Source organism: Protopterus annectens, chromosome 8.part0 (genome assembly GCF_019279795.1).
Source record: "Protopterus annectens isolate FY-2018-M chromosome 8.part0, PAN1.0, whole genome shotgun sequence".
Lineage (NCBI taxonomy): Eukaryota > Metazoa > Chordata > Ceratodontiformes > Protopteridae > Protopterus > Protopterus annectens.
The window spans coordinates 786,508,540-786,530,229 of NC_056741.1; the positions used below are offsets into that span (position 1 = coordinate 786,508,540).

At 41.4% G+C, this 21,690-nt stretch overlaps 1 protein-coding gene across 1 annotated transcript in view; it reads left to right on the forward strand.

Annotated features, from left to right (window-relative positions):
• ASPM (assembly factor for spindle microtubules) overlaps positions 1-21,690 on the forward strand; it is a 2,279,206-nt gene that overhangs the window by 1,713,241 nt on the left and 544,275 nt on the right. Inside the window, exon 23 of the mRNA XM_044080257.1 lies at positions 6,369-6,578. Within this exon, the coding sequence (XP_043936192.1) occupies positions 6,369-6,578 (210 nt within the window). The remainder of the gene's footprint in view (positions 1-6,368; positions 6,579-21,690) is intronic.

Below are 21,690 nucleotides of genomic sequence, written 5' to 3' on the forward strand. Positions count from 1 at the left end.
CTTTCAGGTTGCTTCAGACCTTCCAGAATCTGAAGGGAAGGCTTCGGCCCTCTCTTTGTTGGGTTCTTCCTCTCAGGTGGCCCGCCACTCCATTAAATGCAGTTATTTTATTTATTTATTTCCAGTTTGATGACTGGGGAGGCCCACTGGGCTCAGGGAGTCCATTTTCAGTGGAGGCCCAGGGAGATAAGCTCCACATTACATAGTTTAGATACAAAATGTTTGCTTTACATGCATTAGTTACAGGTACAATTCTGTGTGTGTGTGGGGGGGGCCTTTACAATTTCCTTCATGCAAGAGAAACAGGCATAAGATCGTGATACATAGTACAAATTAGTTATTTACAATATTTACATTTGTGATAGGCTAGCTTGAAGACAGAGGTAGTCAGGTGTTAAAATGGTAGAAGTGTTTATCAGATAAGGGGGGAGGGTGCAGTTGCATTTCCTGCTAGCGTAAAGATCGAAATGTAGCTGAGTTTTAAAGATTTCAAAGTTTTTGCAAGTTCTGCGAGAAGAAGGAATAGAATTCCATTTTTTCGCTAAGGAGAATGATAGCAGAAGCTGACCTGCAGGGCGGTTGGGTTTGTGGACAGAGATTAAGTTTTGGTGAGTAGATCAGAGAGTTCTGTGAGGGGTATAAGGTTGAAGGATGTCTGTTAGTGCAGGGCACTCATACGGATGAAATATTAGTCTTTAGTCTGTGGGCTGTGGTGATTTGAAGATAGTCTAGGTGGTTGGAGAGTTCAAGCCAGTTTAACAAATGTAGGGAAATACAATGGTGGGAGGAGAATTTGGCTTTGGTTGCAAATTTGGAAATTTTATTGTAACAGATTTCCAGTTTGGAGGAAAGGGAGGCAGATAAATTTGTTAGAAGAGCCCCGTACAGTAGTGAAGGGGATTAGATAGGTATTGGCTAGAGTTAGTCTGGTGGAAGGTGTGAGGAAGTGGATGTTTCTGTATAGCAAGCCAAGTTTTATATGGGTTTTCTTGATGTTTTGCTGGATGTGAGTATCAAATTTTAGGTGTTCATCGATGGTAACTCCTAGAAGTTTGACAAAGGGAACAACCTCTATAGTGGAGTTGTTTTGGCTAATGATTTGGAATGAGTTTTTATCAATAGGGGATGCTTTAGAGTGGGAGAATAGAAGTATTTTGGATTTGTTGGCATTTAGAGAGAGGTAGTTGTGGTTTTGAAGCATCTAATTTTCAGTGGTGGAGAAAGCTGATTGTGTCACTGTTTGGAGCTCTGGAAGGTTAGAGGCGCAGCAGATTAAAGTAGAATCATCTGCATATTGCACGATTTTGGTGTTGGGTAAGGATTTGTGAAAGTCGTTAATAAAGATGTTGAATAGCATTGGACCTGGTATGAATCCTTTAGGTACCCCAGTGGGGATAGGAAGGAAGGTAGAGGTGCTTTTTCCTCGTTTTACAGATTGAGACCTGTCAGAAACGTAGCTGGAGAACCAAGATAAGGTATTGTGGAAGAGATTAAAATTAGAAAGATGGTTTAGGAGGTGGGTATGGGAGATGGTATTGAATGCTTTGGACAGATCCAGTAGAACTGTAGATACTATTTTTCCAGAGTCGCGGGCAAGATTTACTGTGTGCAAGAAGGAGAGAAGGGCAGTGATGGTACTATGGCCAGGTTGAAAGGCATGTTGGGTATGAGTGATTAGTTGATTATTGGCTAGGAATGGCATAAGCTGAAGGTGGATGCATTTTTCTAAGAGTTTAGAGATTGGGGAGAGGATAGCTATGGGGCGGAAGTTTGAGATGTTATTGTTTTGGCCACCTTTATGGAGAGGTAGAATAAAGGCGGCATGCCATAATTTGGGCACATAGGATTCCAGCATGGACCTATTGATCAAGATGCTAATGGAGAAGAGCAATGCCATCAGCAGCTATTTTTAGGAAGGAGGATGGAATGTTGTCAGGGGCATTGGAGCTATGATGCAGCTGATGCCTTTTCTAGGGTTGCTGCCCTTTGGCTCTGTCCTTCAACACTATTCCTGGCTTCGCCGTCAGCCCTCTCCTGATAATATTAAGGCTAAATTGATGGATGCTTCTCTTGATAATAAAAATCATTTTTGGTTCAGCTGGTGCTGTCCTTTTTAAGTCTGTTCAAGAGAAGTGGAAAGCCATCCAGGAACTGAAACATTTTTGTTTCCCCTGTTCCCAAATTTCATTGGAGTTATAGTTCCAAACTTGCTTTTTGTCCTTAGACAGTCTCACCCTCCTCTCAAGGTTAAAAAGGGTTCTAGGAGGGCTCCTCCTGCTAAGTCTACTCAGAAGCCCCCTTTTCCTAACAATCCAGGTTCTGTCTGACTACTTTCTTCTTTTTCTTCTCAATCAGGTTCCTTTCTCTCTCCGCTTATCCCTGTTCCTTCACAATTGTTTAAGGATCACTCAGGATTCTTGGGTTTTGTCCATCATTCGTCAGGGGAATTTCATGGTGTGGCAATCCCTTCCTCCCTTTCTAGGCATTTCTTAACCTCCTCAAGAGCAGCTGCCCTTTTTTCCAGATGTGCTCTGGCGTCTCTTGTCTCAGGGCACTATCCAAGCAGTCTCAAGTCTATTCAAGGCCTTCCTTTTTGGTCCCCAGGAAAGAAGGCACCTGGAGACCCATACTGGATCTTTCCCAGCTCAACACCTTTCTGAAAGTCCCCTTCCTTTCTAATGATGTCCCTCCAGACCCTGTTTCCTCCTCCTCTTCTTCCTAAGGTTTTCCCGGTCTCTCTGGATCTCAGGGATGCCTACCTTCACATCCCTATTCATCCCCTTTTCTGGAAGTTTTTGCATTTTTCTATTTCAACCTTGCATTTTCAGTTTTCTGCTTTACCCCTTGGCCTCTCTAGTGCTCCAAAGATTTTCACCATATGCCTTGCTCCTGTGATTGCTTTTTGCAGGCTGAGGGGGATTCATATTTTTCCCTGCCTTGGTGACCTGCTCATTCATGCATCTCAGAGAAACCCTGCTTTATGCCGTCTCCTGCAAATCCTGGGGATTTACTATACGTTTCCAAAAATCTTTCCTGATCCCTTCTCAGGATCATGTTTTCCTAGGTTGCAGACTCCAGACCATTCCTATGCTAGCGTCCCTGGCACCTCCCAAGGCTGTGACTCTAATTCCTTATTTTCTGTCCCTTCTCCCTCTGGTCTTGGTTCCAGCCAGGAATATCTCAGAATCCTGGCTTCCACTTCTCCTTATGCTTCCTCTAGCCTTGCTTCATATGAGGAAGCTTCAGTGGTTCCTGAAGTCAGTCTGCCTTCAACACTCTCATCCTCTAGATTTTCTGGTTCCTTTTCTTCCATGTCTCAAGCTAGAGCTTCAGTGGTGGATTCATCAGCTGTCTTTAAATCAGGGCCTTCCTTTTTAGAACCCACTCCCTTCTCAGGAGCTGTTTTCCAATGCCTCCAACATGGGGTGGGGTGCTTCTCTTGGCAATCTGAAGGTTCAGGGCCGTTGGTCAGTTCATCAAAGGGCAGACCATAATAATATAGAGGAGATGAAGGCACTCCTATCTCTTCAAGCCCTTCCATTCCTTGTTTCTTCAGTGTCCTTTGAAGGTCTTTACAGACAATATCACAGTGATATGGTACATCAACAAGCAAGGGGACACTATCTTGCCTCCTCGGCAGACTAGCTGTTCAGGTTTTGGATCTAGAGGTCCACTATCAGGTCACTCTTCAGGCAGTTTATATTCCTTCAGAACAAAACCTAGTGGCAGACTCTCTGAGTAGGTCCATAACACAGACTTCACAACTGGATGTTTCACAGAGATGTGTTTCTGGACATTGTCCCGCAGTGGTGTACTCCTCAGATACATATTTTTACCATACATATTTTTACCTCCCCTCTGAACAGACAACTTACTGTGTCTTGCACCAGATTTCTCAATCCTCTGGCATGGAAAGTGGACGCCCTCTCTTTCTTTTGGAAGGGGATGTTTCTTTATGCCTTCCCTCCCCTTCCCCTCATACAGAGGATTCCTTTCAAGATACAACAGAACTCTCCCAAAATCTTGTTGGTGACTCTCTTTTGGCCCAGACAGCTTTGGTTCCCTCGTCTTCTGCATCTAGCCAAGGGCAGTCATCACAAGTCACCTCACAGTGTGAACCTATTCACACAGGACAAAGGGGTCTGTTATCCATTCTTCAGCTGACACTGTGGGTGATAGGGTTCTGATCCCTTTTTGTTCCGGGGATGTGCTGCAGGTACTGCAGGAGGCCAGGAAACCCACTACCAGGAAATCTTAGTTGTCCAAATGGAAGATATTTTCTGTCTGGTGCCTTGTTTATAACCAGGATTATTTTGCTGTGTAGGTTCCTCTGGTTCTTTCTTATTTGTGTTGGCTTATTCTTCAGTTAAAGCTCATTTCTCAGCACTTTCTGCTTGCCTGCCTTTGGCTTCTCCTTTGGCCTCTAGGTTTGAGGTCAGTTTCTTAAGGGCATCTTTCACGTTAGGCCTCCCAGGAAGACTCTTCTTCCTTCCTGGGTCCTTAATTTGGTTCTTGAAAAGTTAACTAAGGCTTCTTTTGGAGGCATCAGTTTCATTGCAACATTGCTTATGGAAGTCCTTCTTTTAGACCTGATTTCCGACAGAAGTGTGTCTGAGTTTGACTGTTCCCCTTTTTTAGTTTTTCATAGGGACAGGGTGTCTCTTCGTACAAATTCTTCTTTTATGCCCAAGATGGTTAATGAGTTGTCTCTTAATCAGTCTATAAATTTGCCCACTTTTTTCCCTTCTCTGCAGTCTGCCAGTGAGAAGGCTCTTCACACTTTGGATTTGCATAAACAGCTCGGGTGTTGTTTGAAAAAGACTAAGGCCATTTGCGAATCGGAGCAACTTTTAATTTCTTTTCTTGCTAGATCTCTTGGTTTGGCTGTTTCTAAACCGGCCATTTTCTCTTGGCTTTCTAAGGCAATTTTTTTTATATTTTCGTGGAAAAAGCCTTTCTGCCTCTGTAAAGGCTCTCATTCCACCAGGGCTGTAGCTTCCACTGGTGTGTTTTTTCTTGGGCTTGGATACCAGTTCCCCCCTTGAAACTCCTACTTGGTCATACTTTTATTAAGCATTACAAATTGGACCTTGTTTCCAGGACAAGGGCTAGCTTTACCAGAGCTATCCTGCATGGTTTTCTGGAGGGTTCTTCTGCACCTCCCTCCTCCCAACTTTCTTCTTGAGCTTTTGTACTTTCCCTTTAGTTGTGAATACTGCAACAGTGATATGGAAGGACATAGTACAGTTGTGTGTAATCTTGCCTTAACAGTAGATATCCTTCTCTTCACTGTTGCAGTATTCACTGCCTCTGTCCTCCACCTATTCTCTTCTCTCTTTTTCTGTAATGGATGCACATGTTCTCCTCTTTGCCTTGGACTGTTGCTCCTCCTGGGACTCCATATGTCAGCTTTATGCCCAAGTGCCATGAGCGGGGAGCATACGTGTGACGTACGACATCCCTATAACAACCCTTAGGCTTTGGTGTACTGGCTGGACGTCAGACTACCCTTGTGAGGGGATCCTTTTAGTTATGAATATTGCAACAGTGAAGAGAAGGGCATCTACTGTTATGGTAAGATTTTACAGAATTGTTACCTTTTCATTGTAAGCCACAACACACGGTTTACTGACCTCAGTAAAACTCCATCTCAGGAAATTAAAGTGCTATGACGCAAGCATAACTAAGGTTAAGCTTAAGAGTTGGGAACTCTTTTTATATGAAGAAAAGGAAGGAACTATACTGCAGCAGTACATAAGCAGATGTAGTACTCTCATTTTTGACCAGACAGCATTAAAAATGAGCATCTTTTCATATGTCTTGTCTGCTGTATGAAGTGAAAGGGCAGATCTGCTAGACTTCTCTGCCACCTTTGGCACTCGAACAAGTGGGAGGAGGGGGGGGGTCTGAAATGTGGCACTGAATACTTAGCAGAACTGTGCAATTCATCTTCTTTTGAAGTGAAGTCATTTTAAATGTGCTAAGACTTTGTGTATTTAGTATAAATCAGATTTATTTAATGAAAAAGAAACAATGAAAATAGTCGTGCAAGTATGGCTGCTATTGCATCACACAAATTTTGTGACTCTGCAAATTAAAATGTAATAAAAGCACTTAGTGATTCTGGTACATTTAGTATGGGTGCAGAATATCAGGATAAATTTATTTTACAATTTCTGGTTGGAATTTACTTAAAAATAGTACCAAGGGCCAGTTTTGTAGTTCAGGAGATTTGATAATTTGTATGTCTGGAATTACCTGTTATTACTTGGTAGTTAAATTCAGTTGTTGTAGAGTTGCATTATCAAGTTCACACTTTCTAGTTTATTCCATGTTTAAATACGTTATCTAATGTTTTTTTTTTCTAGGAAAACCATGCAGCCACTTTGATTAAGGCAACATACAAAGGATTCAAGCAAAGGGCATTATTCCTTAAGCAAAGAAGTGCTGTATTAATAATGCAGAAGTATGTGTGCGCCTGGCAGAAAGGAAAGGCTGAGAGAATAACATATAAGAGAACCAAAAAAGCTGTTATTACAATTCAGGCCTTTGTTCGTTCCTGGCTGGTCAGAAAAAAAGTATGTTTAAATTTCATTTTTTAACATTATACTTGTTGAAAGCATGAAGCAGCTTATACGCAATTCAGTTTTATCCCATTTGTTTTCTTAGTTGCAGTATATGATACTTAGGTTCTGACTGACTTTACTACCCTACTGCTGGTACTGACAGTTTTGCTGAGATTAAACCCTTCCAGAATAGTTTACTGTTAATCTTTCTACTAAGTGATCAAAGACTGTGATATTATAGAAAAATAGGATTTGCCTCATTTAGTTTTGGAGCTAATCCTACAGAACTGTCCAGCACTTTAGAACTGATTTCTGTTACAGGACTGTTTTAGTATGTCAGCTAAAGCAGGTCTCTCTGAATTTCATATGTAAAGTTAAAGCATATCTGAAGACTGCCTCGAGTGAGTACCTGCAATGATGTTTGTGCATTTGAGATTTAAATTTGTTGCCTGAAATTTTAATGAAAATGGCAGGTTTTCCTTAGCCATTTAGCGAAATGTTACATATATTTCTGTGGTGTAAAACTGTCATTTACTCAGATAAAAAATGTCATTGTTTATTTATTTGTGGACTTTGCTCCCAGTCCCTGTTGATCATCAACCCCTTCCTCAAACCAACTGGCCTATTTGTTGTTTTCTGTCGACCAAGAGGGGCCATTATTCAGTCGGCCATCAGGAATGGTTCATGATTTTAATTTTCTGTTTTCAGCTCTAACCTCCCTACATATACTCGGCATAGCGCAGAGTTGGGGAGGTGCATTCAGCTGTCTGTGAAAGACATTCCCTCACTTTTTCAAGCAGCATTTCCTTTCACAAGTCTCTGTTCCACTCTCAAAGCACAGAAGGGGGTTTCTGTAGTCTTCACCATTGAAATTGCACTTCACAGTTAGACTCTGACTGCATGTCCCCCCCAAGAGGCTAGTAGATCATCTCTCTTCACTTCTGTCCCTCCCTACCTGGTTCCCTCAATGTTGAGACTGCTAATTGAACCATGGTCACCTTCCCTTTGTGCTATGGAACCAGACAATACAGATTTCTTTTTACTGCCTAAATTTAATTCTGCTGTGATTTTTAAAGATCATCCTGAAACATCACAAAACAATTAAGTACAAAGTGAGTGGTTTAGGAATAAACTTAATATTGTTTTTATTTTTGCACACACCAGTTTGGATATTCTGTAGAACTGGAAAATGAAGCTTCTGGTTGTTTTTCAAGTATTCTACAGATTATATCTTTCAAGATAACATTTTATCCTTATTTTCTGTATTGTAGTTGCTGTAAACATTTATTTTCCCATGGCAGTTGTCTTGCTCAGTTTTGCTTGCCATTCTGTGTGACTTTGATGCTGTTGCTGAATATTTTTAAATATATGTCTCATGTCAGTTCTTGCTTGGATCATATCTGCAACATCTTTAATTCCAAAGGTCTTTTGGAACTCCCTACCATTATCTGTCAGTATCAGTGTCAGTAGTTGCAGGTGTTCTTTCCATCTTCCTATCAGCTCTTTTTCTGACTGCCACAGAACTGAACTCTCTGTGCATCATTTTCACTTCTCTGATGGGCTTTTTTAATTTTTGGATCATTAATTTTTCAGTGTTAACCTTTTTGTCATACCTCTCAGCCCACAGACTGCAGAAATCGGGGACAAATCCGTTGAAGTTCAGGCACATCTGTTCCAAGTCAGTGCTATATAATTTGCACAATATTTGAGTGTTAGTTGGTACTTGGCCCCTTCGCTTTCTAATATGATTGAGAGGGACCACACACACACACACACACACACACACACACACACGTTGCCTGACTTGATATGTCAACAGACATAAGATGAAAAGCTAGAGTAGCTGGATTCGGTCGTCTTTAGTATGGATGTACTGCGAAATCTAGATGTTCCAGTTTAACACATGACTAGGCCCAATGAGACAGAAAGAGAACACACATTCACTCTCTTACTGACATGACAGTAATGTAATTATCTTTCCTGTTTGTCAGCTGAGAATGTTGCCTATTGTAGGATGCTTTTAAAGTTATCACCATTTAAACCTGTCTTTCTTATTGAAGCAGTAGAGTACATAACTAACCCTGTCTTTTCAAAACACCGACAGAACTGGTAGGGGAGGAAGGCTGTGCTCTTCCAGAGTGCATACTGTCACAATCCCTTAGAGGAGGTGCAGGGTTGCATAGATGTCCTGGGGCAGGCATTCAGCCCACTAAATCCACTGTCTGGTTGTAGCCTTCCCATGCACTCACAGGGGAAGATGCTGTTTGTCTCCTGATTTGTGTGGGTAGCGCCTTCCCCACTTAATAGGCAGGATTAGACCATTCAGGTGTCATAGCTGGCAATGAGGATACGAGCAACCTTAATGTCTGCATGAATGACAACCCCTCTGGAAGACTGTCATCAATGTGGTTCTGGGGAATCTCCACATCAGAGGAAAATGAATATCCTCTAGTCCAGTAGGACGGAGGCATGATGGTTGGTAGGCACAGAGGCAAAAACAACATAGAAAAAAAAAAGCTGTGTACCAGCTTTAGGCCTTGTTAAATAAGTTATTTAGTTGTGATATAATCACTCTCATTGTAGAACAAACATGACAAGTTGCTCATTAAAAGATATGGTTTCAGATTAAGGCATGGGGGACCCCTTTTCATGGTGGCACATGGATAGACCTTTTGTCTCCCCTTTATTCAGTGGGTTTATAATCTCAGATATTACACTAATTTAAATAAAATTGGTTTGGTTTGATTTTGTGCCTCTAAATCTTACCCAAGAAAGGATGATGCCTTATTGTTCACCATGATTAGGAAATAGCCACTGGTAGAAATGCTTTTTCATCTGGCCTGACTTTGAGTTTTGGAGATCCAGAATGGTGTTGACCTCCTCCTTATATCAGGGATACCAGTGAGATGCTTAGTAGGAAAGGGAAAGACACCCTTAACACTTTCATTTCTTTTTTGTCACAAGGAAAATTGATTGGGTTTGCCAGATGATTTCCAGGGCACTACTGTGTAAGTAGCCAGTATGGAATTCCCTTTTTTATTTTGTTAAATCTTTACTCACTCTGCTGTTATTGTGTTGCGTTGTAAGCAGTTATTATTTTGGGGATCTTTTTGAGGGGGATGACATCCCCAGAAAACATCACCAAAAAGTATGCTTCATTTGATAGAAGCCACTATGTTTTGTCTTGTGAAGGCTGTCTTTTTAATATGAAGATTCTGCTTTACAGAATGCTTAAAGCTTAATATTTCCTTGAATATATATTTTTTTGCCTTGGGCCAAAATACTTCACTTGAAACTCCAAGGGGACTCTCTCCCCCTTTTTGCGACTACAATTACATCACCACTAAAATTCTTAGCTTAGAAGATGATGAGAGTAGTGGCATGAGCCTCAGCAAGAAGAGTTTCTAAGCTACCAGCCTTAATTTGTAAGGATCTAAAGACATTGTGGCTTTTAAATTCAATCCTTCTTTCGTGCCTAAAGTGATATCAGAACTGACATTAAATTGGACCACATGTCTACTAGTATTTCAAAATGAGAAGGAACAGTGTCTGCATCTGGTGGAAATGTACAAGCACTTGTCCTGCCTAAGAAGCATCTCTCAGAAACTGGTTGTTATTACGTCTGTCTCTCTCTCCTCGAAAAATGGCAACCTAGATTACTTGTGAGGTAGCAAGCTTGACGCCTGTCCATACTTTATGGTAGTTATACTAAACTTGTAAGAGTAAATGTGTTCATAAACTAAAACTGTGAAAAACAGAATGTCAGCCAAGCACTCTGCTAGGACCTAATATTACAGCCGAAAGTAAAGCATCCAGTTTTACTAGTGGTGTGATATAAAATACCAGGCTAATAGACAAATCATGACCTTGTAATGATTTCCCTAAAAAGTGAACACACTCAGCACTTCATTTAATTCCAGTAGATTTCTTATACTTAGTAAAAATATTAGAACACAGTACTTCTCCCCGTTCGATTCTCGGCTGGAGTGCGGGGAATGCCTTCTGTGTGGAGTCTGCATGTCCTCCCCGAGGTTGGGTGGGTGTTCGAAAGACATGCGTAAATGGGCGTGCCTTCGTTGAAGGTTGAGCTGGCACCTCTGCGTTCATCAAAATCTGCTGCCAATCATTAATGGACCGGAGTTCCGCTGTGGCAACCCCTAACCGGGAAAAGCCGAAAGACAACAACTTCGTAGAACACAGTAAGGTAGTAATAATTGCTAGCTGTCTTAGAGCATATATTCAACATATACACAGTCAATACGGTACATGTGTCATAATGCCATGAGGGTTGCTGAGCAAGGTTTGAGCTATGAATAGAGAGAAATAACAGATGATGTAGAAGTAAGGAAAAATGGAATACAGAAATAGCACTGTGGATATTGTATTGCAGTGACAGAACAGTCGCACCAGTTTCCCTAGGAGGCTATCCACAGCTAAATTGCATATGCAAGAAGGGCCCTGGTGTTCACAATCTGTCTGAAAAGTAACACAATACAGTCTTGGAACTTAAGTTACTTGATGGTCCTGAAAGCATGACATGGTCATACTGGAGCTCTTGGAAAAAAGTGCCAATATTTAGGATTTGTAAACATTGCAGGGTTCAAAAGATTCCCTTGGTACTCTGGGTCAGTCAAGGCTGTTGCACTGAAGCTTACCCTGTCGGAAGGAGAGAACGTTGCCTTACTGGGAGGATTGTTCCAACATCCCCTTTGCTATAACTGTCCACATCTTCAGTTCCAAATTTCATTTTTTTTATATCCTCTGCTGTACTCTCCATCTACCTGTTTCCATCTTTCACTATCCCTAGTTCTAAATCCTTAATCCTGTCAGTTTATTCTGTCCTGCCTTCCACCTAATAGTATTACCTTAGTGTTTTGGATACCTGTCACCTGACAACCCAGTGCTTACTAGTCTCATGTTTGACATCCTACATGTTGACGGTGCAGGCACTTCTACCAGGGGACTCCTTCCTCCGTAGATTGCTATGAGGAATCTGAGGACCTGAAGTTTGATATCTCTGAAAAGATAACATCAGCTGTACTTTCACCATAGTGAACTCTCTTTTGTAGAAACTGGAGGCTTATAAAGACATCTCTGGACTTAACTTGTCCCTATTCCTTCTCTCTGGAATATCTAAATGAGTATATGAGAAAGAATAAGTACTTAGGAGCAGTGTGAGGGACCAGGTGGATGACTGCAGCTCAAGCTTTTGGCCTTTGCATCTCTGAACGAGAGTCCACAGGGTACAGCACAAACCAGCACTTTTGAAAGTGAAATAGAAGCCAGCTTTGATATTCCAACAGAAGTCGTAACAGTGATTGATAAGTGTATAAGCAAAGGGATTGGGAAATGTTAAGTGAAAAATCAGCTGTGGTGGAGATTTTCATTTTAGAGCAGATGGGGTTATTAAAAAGGGATAATTAGTATGGTGTGTGATGTCCAGACACTATCCCACAGGACTGACACCAAATAATGTGATGTCTCCCACTATCCTGGTTCAGTAACTAAGGAGCTTCAATCCTCAGTAATGACTCCTTTGTGAGACTTTCACTTAAACAGGAATTAATATTTCACAATTTTCCTCTATGAGCGCAACAAGAACACACTCTATAACCTGGGACTGGACTGGATTCTTCTGTCCACCCCAAATATAACTCCTTATTACACACTTCAGAGCAATGTTTCCCAGTTTAAGACCTCTGATACACTCACATTTAAACTAAATTTTACACATCCAAGCACTTCTGGGAAAGCCTTACACAGATTTCCAGCCATATCCCATCCCCAAAATAATACTGTAGTGCTGCCACATTAAAACAAATAGTAGCAAATGACCTAAGCAGCCAGAAGTTCGGTGTAGTCTAGGAAGTTATCAAGGCAAGTATAAGCACACTCAGATCACTAAAGAAAACACTAATTGACCAGCCACACTGTAAGCTAATAAAAATATTTAATAATGAGCAAAATGATTAGAAATATAAAACAGTAATTTCCAATAAACAAACAGAACTCAATCACCTGGACAATTAAATCAATACTGTCAGATAAAAATCCAACATTCAGAAAAACTGTAACTGATCTGATTAATTACAATTTCCCAACTAATTAAAGAACACTGTCCCTGATCTAAACTAAATTACTACAGCAGAGCAAAGGTAGGCTTACAGTTCTTGATGAGTCCTTTTTGTGTATCCACTGCACAGTACATCTGTGAACTACTCACAATTAGCTGTTAACTGCAACTGACTGACTTCAGCTGTCTTCAGCCTGTCAATAACTGTTCCAGTTCTAATTTTCATATCGTATTTTGAAAATAAACCAACAGCTGTTTTCTAAAAGTTCCTTCCCGTCTTTCAGCTTCTGACAGTAACACATAGCAACTGAAAGTATTCCAATGACATCATCTGCAGATCAGCTAAATCTGAGACCGTTTGCCTTTAGAATCTTTCTTCACAAACGTGCAGTTAGAAATGTAAAAGGACATTGTTCAAGTCTTTAAAACATTCTTTACAAACCGATTATAAATCAACATGTAAGAACTAACTTATTTACAATATCATAGCTAGTCATGGTAGTATCATAAATATGCAGATTAATCTGAAATTATGTACAAAACCTCAGCCAGACATGCAAGCACAAATGTGTCTAATTTCTTCACATCCCCCCCCCCCCTCCCCATGACTCAAGCATGGTTTTCAAGTGACCTTTGAAAAACAAGACCCTTGAGAAAAAAATGGGGCTGTCTGGGAATGTCAACCTACTCCTCTCCTGGGCAATCCATTTGCATTGGCATTATTGACCCCACTACAGCGTTCTCCTTCTGAGGCAACTTGGCTGACCACAGCTCCCACTCCACAATCCAAAGCATCCATTTGCACAACAAACTCTTCACTATAATCTGGGCTGGCCAACACAGGGGGTCCTCCCAAAATCTCCTTAAGTTTGAAACTGCCTGATCACAATCTTTAGTCCACGCTACCTTATTTTTTTTTCTCCTAGTTGAGTCAGTAGGGGGTGCAGTCATTGCACCACAACTGGGCACAAATTTTCCACAGTACCCTACTGTGTCTAGACAGCTCTCCCTTTCTTTTTAGTAACATGAACTGGTCACACTTGAATAGCTTCCACTTTGACAGGTTCTGGCCTAATCCTACCACTCTCCACTCTGTGTCCAAAGTAAGTGATCTCTGATATACCCACCTGACACTTACTGGGTTTAATGGTTAACTTTGCCCTTTTAAACGGGTCAGCAAATACCTGTAGCATAGTCTTTAATGTAGAGTTTAACCTGTCCACAAGACTATTACTCTGGGAATGGTCTTTAAATGTTTCATCCCACAACACTTCCACAAACAAGTCAGCAGGTCTGACATGAAATTGGCACCTTGGTCACTCAGTGTCTCCCTTGGAAAACCTACCCTGTTGAAAATTTCTAGAAAAGTATTTGCTGCCTTTTTTACATCCACATCACCTACAAAAGGAATATTAAGAACTATAGCTGTAAGTGGCAGATGGTAGGCTCTAGGCTCTACCAACTGCCGCACTACCTCACCTTCCACCCCTCCCTTAGGAGTCCACCTTCTATTCAGCAAACTTTCCTTCTCTTCCCCAATATCACCTGCACGAGGAAAATTAGGGAGTATAGCTAGAAGTGGCAGGCGGTAGGCTCTACCAACTGCCATACTACTTTGGCTTCTAGCCCACCTCCAGGAGTCCGCCCTTTATACAGCAAACCTTTGTTCCCATATAGGGACTTCCTCTTGCTTGAACCTCAGATGGTTCCTTAGTGATCTCTCTCAAGCTTTCTAATGTAGGGTCAGTAAGCTGAGTCTGTTTCAACTCTTTATTTGTGACCCTCCAAAGTTCCCCTTCCAAAAGAAACCTAGTAACTTCTGACAGCTGTACCTCTCTTTCAATCTAGGTATCCTTCACTCCCCCCATCCTTGCAGTTACCTTTTCCAAGGGAACACCAGTACCTCCCAGCAGCTGTGGCTCACTTTCAAATTTACTGCTACAGGATAGCTCCTTCTCTGAAGCTGCCACCACACCAGTCCCAGCTTCAGATATGAGATCTGTCTGGGTTTCCCCCAGGCTACCGGACCTACATGCCTGTCTCCAAGCTTGACTGTGTGTCACTGAATGTACACAAGGTACTACATCATCAAAGTCATTCCCTATTAGGAAATCTGCAGAAATGTCCTCAAACACACCTACGCACTTGCTTCCTCTTCCACTCTCCCAGTCAAGATGAATTTCAGCCAAAGGTATTTGAAATGGAGTCCCTCCCAAAGCTCTCACTGGAGTGCACTGTCCAAACAAGTACTGGTCTCCTCTAACCACTGCAAGCCTCACAGCAGTTATATCAGAAGGTGTCTATCTCTTAGCAGTAACATGTTTACCATCTACTAAGATAGGATATCCATTTTGGTGATAGTTTGGCACCCCTGTTGTTTCCAAACAACTTACTCCTGGCAGTTTGTCATCACCACTTACTGCCTTCCTCACCTTTTGTTTCTCACCTTGCCTCGATGGACATTTGACTGCTATCCTTCTGGTTATACTTGAAACATCTAATCCCTAACCATGTACTTGGACTAGTAGTTTCCTGTTACTAGTGTACTCTGCTGGAGTGGTTTAGACTACCCCATGGGTTCCCTAATGTCCATGTACAACATTGGGTATTCCTTTATTATGTATTGGTGCTCTGCTTGCTAAGTAGAGATCCCCATTTCTCCCCAACTCCTCTGCAGAGTCGCACTCTGTCTGCTAACCAGATTCTCATGTCATCAGGCAAAGTACTGAGGGCTTCTTCCCTAACCAAAAGGTCTGCCAGTCTTTCAAAAGTGGTGACCTGACACCCACTCACCCAAATGTGAAAGTAAGTACCTAAATGAAATAGAATCACATACACTTTCATCTGCCTTGCGTCTGTGTTCACAAAACCTTTTTCTATAAGCTTCAGGTGTTAGTTTAAAACAATCTAAAAGACAGTTCTTAACTTTAACGCAATTCAAACAATGTACATCAGACAGTTTTGACATGCCCTAAACAGCTTTACCATGGAGTAAGAGAGTCAGGAGCCAAACCCAGAGCTTCACGGTCAACATCATACTGTCTGCATACCCTCTCAAATATATGAATAAAACTGTCAAAGTCATCCCCATTGCTGTATTGAGGAAAATGTTTACTGACCTTTTCAGCTTCTGGGGTCTGGTTATTCCCTTCCCTATTACCCCCATAACCCTCTCAAAGGGTAAGAAGCTCCACTTCATGCCAAGGTTGTCTCTCATTTTCCTCGGCTTCTAAAGGTCTCAGTCTCCTGACGTTTGGCTTCCAGTTCATATTGACGCTGTTTCTCCCTTTCCTCAGCCTCCTGTTGTTGGGCTTCCAGGCGCAGTCACTCTTCAGTCTCTAGTCATCTGGCCTCCAGTTCATATTAACGCTGCTTCTCCTCAGCCTCCAGACGTTGCATTCTCACCCTTTCTTCAGCCTCCAGTTCCAGTCTCCTTAAGTCTAGATGTTTTCTCATGTCCCATGAAGAAAATGTGGACTATCCTGTCTCAGAAGGCTGCACATCCCCAATACCAGACTTGGATATCCTCCGAACAGCTGGTCTGAGCTGAATCTGCAACTAAAGCTGAAGTTGTTGCTTCTTTAGTCAGGTTGGCATGCACTAGTCCTCTGGCTACACATTTCTTGCCCAACTGGTTCTTTATCAGCTTACTATAGTCCTGTTGTCCCTGACTAGCTAACTAAAAATAAATAAAACTGTGGTGAACTGAGATTCTGTATGTTTACTTTTGTGGATGTTTGAGAGTGCACACCTTAATGACTACCCACAGGCTACTGAAGTCAAATTAAAAATCCCACAACACTGGCACCAATTAATGTGACATCCAGACAATATCCCACAGGACTGCCAACAACAGTGTGACATCCAGATAATATCTCACTGAGCTGCCACCAAATGTGATGTCTCCCACTATCCTGGGTCAGTAACTAAGGAGCTTCAATCCTCACTATTGACTCCAGTGTGAGACTGTCCCTTAAACAGGATTAATATTTCACAATTTTCATTTATGAGTACAAGAAGAATACATTCTATAACCTGAGACGGGACTGTTTTCTTCTGTCCACCCCAAATATAAGTCCTTATTACACACTTCAGAGCACTGTATCCCAGTTAAAGACCTCTGATACACTCGCACTTAAATTAAATATCACACATCCAAACACTTCTGGGAAAGCCTGGCACAGATTTCCAGCTGTGTCCCTTCCCCAAAATAATACAGTAATGCTGCCACCATTCAGTCTCTCTTCATGCCTTTTAAAGGGGTGTCCAGTTACGAAAATTAAATATTAAAACAAATAGCAAATGATCTAAATAGTCAGGCTTTCAAAGTGGCACAGGAAGTTATCAAGGCAAGTGTCCACACACTCAAATCACTAAAGAAAACACTGATTGACCAGCCACAATGTAAGTTGTTAAAATATTTAAGAATGTACAAAATGATTAAAAATATAAAACAGTAATTTCCAATAAATAAATAGAACTCAATTACAAGAAAAATGAAGTCAGTACTGTAGGATACAAACCCAACATTCAGAAAAACTCTGATCTAACTGATTAATTATAATTTCCTAACTAAATAACACTGTCCTGATTTATACTAAATTAATACAACAACAATAAAATAAATAAATGACAGCCCTTTTGGGGTATCTGCTACGCAGTACATCTGTGAACTGCTCACAACTGGCTGTTAACTGCAACTGACTTTAACTGTCTTCAGGATGCTCTTTTATAGACTACCCTAACTGTTAACTGTTCCAGTTCTAATTTTCATTTCATATTTTGAAAATCAACCACCAGCTGTTTTTTAAAAGTTCTTTCTTGTCTTTCAGCTTCTGACAGTAACACATAGCAGCTGAATCTGGGACAATTTGCCTTTAGAATCTTTCTTCACAAATATGTGCAGTTAGAAATGTAAAAGGGCACTGTTCAAGTCTTTAAAACATTCTGTATAAATAGATTATAAATCAACATGTAAGAACTTATTTACAATATCATAGCTAGTCATGGTGACATATAATACACAGGTTAATGTGAATTTCTGTACAACACCTCAGCCAGACATGTAGCACAAATAAGTGTCCAATTTCTTTACAGGTTGTATAAATTATTGCATGTCACTTGTAACAAATTAATCAGAGAATGCTAGAAAAGTCTGAAAACAAAGAGACTGATAAGGTAATCTGTGAAGGAACAATGGAAAGTAATCTGTAAGGCTTGTAAATTATGCTACAAAGTCCAAAAGATTTATGATTTTTACATCAAAGTGTTTGCATAAGTATATTTTATAGCCGAGTAGACTTCACAGGATTTTCCCTCAGGTAGACAGCAAATGTTGGAGATGCAATGAAGGTAAGAGAGGTGATTGAGAACCTCTTTTGTGGAAATTTAGAGATGGGATATTTTTAAAATTCCCTTCAGAATGCTTTGACATAAATTTTGGGAAAATAAATGGTAGCAGCTAAGGAATTTTTTTTTATTTTGATCCGGGATTTAGGGTCTCAGTTAAGTAGACATAGTAAAGCCTTCAGCAAAGACAGAGCCCAAAAAGCAGCAATATAGCAGAAACAAATATAAAGTCCCTTGAAAACAAAGGGCAAAAGATCCAGGCTGAGAATGGTTCCAAAATAACAGCAAAAATCCACGGATATACGTTCAAGTACCAGTTTATTAACAGAAGACACAAGCGCTTTCACAATTGCTTCTTCAGGTGTAGTAAAGCCTTATTACGTTTAATGCTATTGGCTGCCAAAAAGGTTATTTGAAAATGGAAATCAAAAGTCTATACCTACAGCAGTTACAATTTTACGTAATGTAAAGGAGTTAAGCAAACTGGAGTTGCAATCCTTACAAGAGGGTGAAGAGCAATTTTCATAAAAATAAACAGAATTTGTGGGAACAACACATACAGAATCATTTTCAGGAGAAATGAGGTTTAATGAAAGGCAGGTATTGAGCAACCTAAGTGATGTTGGAGTGAATGAAAATCGTTGAAAAGAAAATGTATATTGAATGTATACATATGTATACAGCATGATGATAATGGAAGCTGATTTTTTTTTCTTTCTGTTAATGTATATGAACTTATTTTATTGTTTACAATGTCACAATTGAATAACAATGAGCAACATGGTTGTTAAGTAGGTAACTGCCTAACCTACTATTTCAGGGTGCACACTAGCAGTTTGTTCACTGGGGTAATTAAATTTCCCTTTGCACAAAAAAAAGAATAGTCTTGCATCTCTGGTGTGGGGAGGAAATCACCCTGCCTCCGGGATGTCCAAAGCTGTAGAAGTCAGGCCTGATGGATGGATGTCCGCTTGCAGGTCCATTCCTGTCTGTGGAAAATGATTCTGCAGCTGTGATCTGTATTTGAACATCTACTGCTATGGTGGGTTTATCAAACGGCTGTACGTTATGTGAGGTATTGCCCACAACAGTGGATAATTTGAATCGCCCCTATCTTCACATTGGACTGTTTCCATTCCTAATTATTTTATGTTATTAGATTTGGTGAAATGTTGTGTTGTGCTGTGTTGGAGATTCCTGCATCTGTCATTCAGCATTACGGCCGCAGGATGAATTGACCTTTACCAGGGGAGGGATCTAATGACAGGAAAGCAGCATGTGATTGCTGTCAGCTGAGTGGTGACTAAACATTTTCAATATTGTTTTAGCCTGTTATCTGCAGAATTGTGGTAGAATAGCTGATGTGATGTCATTCTCACCTTTATTCTCACTGATGGGTCAGATCCGTCTCTGCCATTCTAAAAGCATGAGGTCTTAAATAAGCTTGTGGGCATCCCTGTTTACATAATGCACCCGTCTAGCTTCCTCAGATTTTGATTGCCACTCTGTGAACAAGGAGGTTCTACCTGCAAGCTCTGGGCTAAGTGTTTTCATTTTATATTTCTTAACAGTTTTCTCTTAATAGTTTTTTTCCCTTTAAACAACCTTTGTATCTTTACCTTTAGTGTGTGATAGGCCAGTTTATACTGCTTTTACTCCTTTCTCTCTGTGGTTGGCATCCATTTAAGTTAGAGAGTGTCTAACCAATGCCCGTTTTACTTAGAGGACGTTTCACACCTTTATTCCTGTCTAACGTCCGCTTTTAGTTGGAGGATGTTTTTTCTTTATCCTTTCCTGCTGCCCCTTTCATCTGTTTAACTTGAAGGGCGATTTAAAAAAAAACAAAAAAAAAAACTTTTCTACTCTTTCCTGTCCTGGTTTATGTAGTGGTTGTGAGTGTGTCCCTTTCCTTTCTAAACATGTCACAAAAAGAAGGGAAGCCTCTTGGCGTCAGGAATTGTAAGCAATGTGGGAAGAAGATGCCACTTAGTGATTCACACACTGTGTGTGTATTGCTTGGGGCCTCTTCATCTATAAGAATCCTGTTCAATTTGTCATGGATTTAAACAGAAAGCGCTCTTAGAGCACAAGAACAAGCTTATTCTGAACGGGATGTTAAAAAATCCTTTTTCTGAGGCTATATCTTCCAAGTCTTCTCGGAGGCTATTTTCGGCTCCAAATTCTTCTTTGGAGCTGAAGCAGAAAGTATCTAAACTGTCAGCTCTGATTCAACAGAGCAGACAGCTCAAACTGAAGCCAAGACTTTTTCGGAGCAGTCAGAACCTACAGCTCCAAAGCCTACCATTTCTGAACCTTTGGCTGTGAAATCCACCTTGCCACCTCAATTCAGATATTTGAGCTGATCTCCTTCCTTGAAGCCGATCCCTTGTCTGCTCCCTTCACCTTTCTTAACTAAGACAAGGTCCCCCACCCCTCTCCACCCAGTCGACCAGGAACCTCTCCGATGAAGATGTGGACGGAGTGGTGCAAAGGTTACTGAAGACACCAGCTTTGGCCAAACTTCTTCTGGATCCGAACCCAGAGGCATCGGACAAGTCACAGTCTTCCCCCTTGGTGCCTGATCATCCTCCCATCCATCCTTTGGTTTCGGAGCCGGAAGATTCCGACATCCAACTAGTGTCTGTATCGGATCTGAAACCCATTGGTTCTTCAGATCCAACAACTGCCCCAAGTGTTTCCACTCAGTCAGAGCAGGGTCCCACTGGGAGCCGACACTCTCCAGTCGGGTTCTGGAGCCGGCACAGATCTCTCCATATCCGACCTTGCCTTTGGGGCTTTGGCACGGGTGAGTTCAGCTCCCACCTATGCCTCGGAGCTTCTGTCTTCTACACCAGAGATGCTTTCAGCTCCCACAACCTTTTTTTTTTTTTGGATCCAGGGTGTTCTTTGGAGCAGGGGCTGACAGCCTTTGAGGTCATGAGGGTGCTGACTACTTCATAGTCTCAGACACAGTCCCCCTTGGATCTTCCTCCCATCTATGTGCAGGTGTCTTTGGCCTCTCCTGTCCACGAGACCGCAGAGACCATAGGTCTCAGGTTGTCCATAAGGGGAATCCCCCATCTTCTAAAACCTCTCTAGAATTATCCCACTGAGGAGGTCTTTCGGAAGAGGACCTGCAAAGAGGAACCATCTTGACTACCTAATGGCGTCTGTCACTTCTAACACTGATCTTCATGAAGCAGAAGTGTCCCCCATGGTCACCTCCTGAAGATATCTTCTTTGGAGACATCCTGGAAATTTTGAAGCAGAGGGTTGACTGGCAGTCGACAATCCCTTCGGCCAAGGAGTCTGTGTACCTGAAGGCCTTTGGGTCTAGCCCTTGAATTCTTGGGTGACCCCACCTTCCGATGAGCTTATTGGATTAATCTGTCGGAAGGTTTGGGAGACCCCAGACTTTGTAGAACCTACTCCTAAGAGGCCAAATAAATACATCACAGCCCCAAAGGACAAACCGTTTTTGGCAAAAGGTGTAGCAGTGAATGCCATGGCACCAAAAAAGAAATGTTCCAAGACGATGGATAGGTATGGGAAGCGCATCTTTTTAGTCAGCAACTTTGTCTTTACGGTCACTAAACTACCTAACCCACTTCACTAGACTATAGAGGGATCTGTTTAAAGGAACTTAGACTCCCTCCAAGGAGCTGTAGCTGATGCAGTGGCAGATAGTCGATGCTCAGCTCG